The 3,809-nt window shown below is 43.7% G+C and overlaps 1 protein-coding gene across 1 annotated transcript; it reads right to left on the bottom strand.

Annotated features, from left to right (window-relative positions):
- Window positions 1-449: 449 nt before the first annotated feature.
- LOC101766453 (O-methyltransferase ZRP4) lies at window positions 450-2,740 on the bottom strand. The gene is made up of 2 exons (XM_004979138.2): window positions 1,917-2,740; window positions 450-920 (listed from the first exon to the last, which is right to left on the bottom strand). The coding sequence occupies exons 1-2, from the start codon at window positions 2,676-2,678 to the stop codon at window positions 621-623; spliced, it is 1,062 nt and encodes a 353-aa protein (XP_004979195.1). The 5' UTR covers window positions 2,679-2,740; the 3' UTR covers window positions 450-620.
- Between the last annotated feature and the right edge of the window lie 1,069 nt (window positions 2,741-3,809).

Raw genomic sequence — 3,809 nt, 5'->3', positions numbered from 1 at the left:
CTCTCCCCCACACAGATCGATCACCCCACTTCGCCTCCCATCGCGGCCCCTCTTCTCCCCCCTACACTAGCCTCTCCCCTCTTACATGTGGCGAGGAGCGGCGGCGGGGCAAGGAGCGGTGGAGCTTTGGCGGGAGGGCGCGGCAGCGGAGCACCGGCAAGCATTGCCGAGCAAGGAGCAGTGGCAGGGCAAGGAGTAGCGGAGCTCTAGCAGGAGGGCACGGCGAACGGCCACGGGTTGCGGCTTCGGCGATTGGCGGTTTTTTTTTATTTTTTTATTACCCCTTTAGTACCCGTTATTCGACCCGATATTAAAACCCCCCTTTAGTACCAAAGTAGCAAGACCGGTTGTGCCGGTTGCACAACCGGTACTAAACGGGGGTTAGGAACCAGTATTGAAGGTGCTTTTTCCAGCAGTGTATTCATTCAATCATTTAGGGGAACACAACATAACACTTGATCCAGTAGAAGGCTTCCACATGTTTATGATATACACCTTAGAATACATCTAAATCATACAAAGCACAATATAGATAAACACCAAAGTGAGGCTACTTTATTTGGATTACATGTCCACGCCACAAGCTCCATGCTGGTATACACCGTCGTTTCATAAAAATATTATGGATATACCTCGATTATTGATCGAACACCCAAGACCGGTATTATTTTGTAGTCGCTGAACCCAGCTTCTGAGAAAATCTTCTTCCACTCTTGCTCATCTCGTTCCATGCCACCGATAAACATGATATAGATATCAAACATGGCCTGCATCTCTTTGTGCTTCAAATCTAATGGTCCTGCTCCAATCACCATGTTTATTATTATCACCTTTCCACCGGCTTCTCTTGGAGGTATAGCCTTTTTGCAGTTCTTCAGTATCTTTACACAGTCATCATGGTCCCAATCATGCAAAACCGACTGAAACATAGCAAACATGCCATTCAAAAGTGGACAGTGTTTCGCCTTTGATACTATTTGCTATCGGCTGTATTATTCTTCTACTGAATAAATTAAATACTCCCTCCATCCTAAATTACTATTCATTTGGCTTTTCTAGGTACGTAGTTTTTGCTACGTATCTAGACATAGCATATATCTAGATGCATAGCAAAGTCTATGTATCTAGAAAAGCTAAAACAATAGTAATATGGGACAGGGGGAGTATATCCTGACCATTGTGCTTAATTTGTACCACAGAAACTGTGTATATATATACTCCCTATGTTCTTAACTTTTAGTTTCGTTTGACTCTTCGTGGTCACCAAACTAATTACGACTTCATGTTTTTTACACATTTCTGAATGTATTGGTAAAGATGAGTATAATATGCTTTGTAATATTTATATCGCCAACCATGAAAATTTCAACAAATTACCGGTCAAATTAAATAATACAAAGTTCCATGGCTCAGTAAATATGTGTCTTTCTGAAAAATAAAAAGACAGCTAAAATATATATGTTCCTGTGTTCTCCACTAAAGGTGAGAGTTAGTAAGAACTATGCTTGTGCGGTGCTTAAGAGTAGCTAGCTTTGTTCATTTTGTGTTAATAGTAGCTAGCTTAGTAATTAATAGACAAGGAGTATATGACGTCAAAGCAAAAATGAGCTCGTTAGGAACACAATTGATCCGAAGAATGGAACCTAGCTATCTGTATTATATTACGTGAACTTTCATGGTTGCTGTAACTGAATTTGGCCTTGGTTGATTGGTTTCTGACTATTTGATACTGTGAACGTCAAGAGAAGATTGAACACAAATTTTCAAATTCACACATAAGAAAATTGCACAACCAAGTTCGTTTGTTAATAGTTACACTCGGTATAGAGTGCGGGATAAGCTGGACACTGAATGACACAAGAATATAATCAGGAGAAAATTTTCCTGGAGACTGAATAATAGAACTAGAAGAGTACCTTCAACAGTACAGCATTTGCTGGTGGAATGCTCTTAAACATGTCGCCAGTGACAAATTGCACGCCCGTGTCAGTTGGAGTCTTGGCAATGACGTGGCCAAGATCCAGCACACTGCATTTCACATGCGGGAACGCCTTTGAGATGGCTTGGGCCGCTGCACCGATCCCTCCGCCGACGTCGACGAGTGAGCTTATTCCCTGGAAGAGCTCTGCGCGCTGCTTGATGGCGATGTCCACGATGAATTGGCTGTCTGAGGCCAACCCATCGTTGACGAGTGCATCAAAGGTTGCATCATGTCTGGTCATCTCCCAGATGGGCCGGCCGTGCGTCTGCTTGAAGATGCATGGGTCCGGCAGCTCGTGCTGGAACCATTTACCGAGCTCAAAGAAGGGGGAGACTATGATGGGATTGAGCACCATGGCTGTCAAAGGAGTCTGCGATCCAAGGAGAAGGCGGGACACTGAAGTAAGTGTGTAGACGGGCTCGCCGCCATCAGCCAACGGGTGCTGGATGCTGAAGATGTTGGTGGTTGTTAGGACGCGCATGAGGCGACGCAGGCTGGGAACCTTGGACGGGTGGAGATCGACCTTGGTGAATATCTGGGGAAGGGTGGCGGCACCGCCATGGAGGTCGATGGCATCAGCAATCCTGAGGTCTACGGCGGACTTGAGCGCCATGGACTTCATGAAGGCGAAGGTGTTGTGCCAGAGCACGAGCTGCGCATCAAGCAACCCCTGGTCCGTGCTATTGGTGAGCTCCATGATGCACTGACACTGCTGATTTTCCTTTGTGATGGCCTGATGGATGGACAGAGCAGGAGATATTACCTTCCTTTATATAGATGTGGATCCGAGTAAAACCAGCGTCGAGGTATGCAAAACTTTGTAATTAATGTTCAACTGCACCGTATGCATCATTTAACAATGCCTGCTTCACCTACACATATTATCACTAGTAGAGAACTGACCTTTAGTCCCGGTTGGTAGGGTGCATTATCTCCTGAAAATCCATCCGGGATAAACCAACAGGGACAAAAGGGGAATCTTTAGTCCCGGATCCTTCAACTGAGAGTAAAAGTCACCTTTTACTCCTTGCTGCTTTCACCAACCGGGACTAAAGGGCCTGCCATGCCAGGCGCGGGACAGGCCCTTTACTCCCAGTCGGTAAAAGCAGCCGGGAGTAAAGGGGCCTTTACTCGTGGTTGGGTTTCCCAACAAAGAGTAAAGGGTTCCCCTTTAGTCCCGGTTGGCTTTCCCAACCGGAACTATATGGCGCCCTGCATGACGCCTGAAATTTTCATGCATCATGTACGTAGTACCGCGGCCCTTTTGTTAACCTTTAGTAGTTGAAACTTTTTTTATAATGAAATCAACTAGTATTTAAACGAATGAAATTTGTAATTATACAATTACTATATATATACACAATTCATATACATAATCAACTAGTATAATGAAATCAACTATATATACAAATCGATCTTAGCGCGTATTATATATACAAATCAAACTATATAACTACAATCTTCCCGTCGAGGTGTTGCTCGGAGCATCTATTTATCGTCCATCATAATAAAATTCTCCTTGTGGATTTACCACCTCGTCCATTAGGAATCCAATGAGACCTTCACATATTGCCGCTACTGTTTCTTTCTTCAAGAGTCCTTGTTGAATATTTAACATCTATAATTTGGAAATTTGTGAATGTTACACGAACAATTAAATATAAGGAGCTAGAAAATAATTAACTAGTAATAATTTTATTTTAAGTACATTAAAGTTGTGCGGCGTCATCTTTAGTCCCTTGGGTCCCATAAAACTGTGCATGTGCTCACAGATGTAGTAGCCACATAGATAATTCATGGGTTCCTGTCTTAAGCACTTCAGTGCGGA

This window comes from Setaria italica, chromosome VIII (assembly GCF_000263155.2).
Source record: "Setaria italica strain Yugu1 chromosome VIII, Setaria_italica_v2.0, whole genome shotgun sequence".
NCBI lineage: Eukaryota > Viridiplantae > Streptophyta > Magnoliopsida > Poales > Poaceae > Setaria > Setaria italica.
The sequence above is the reverse complement of the archived record's forward strand: the minus strand, read 5'-3'. Positions and strand labels throughout refer to the sequence as shown.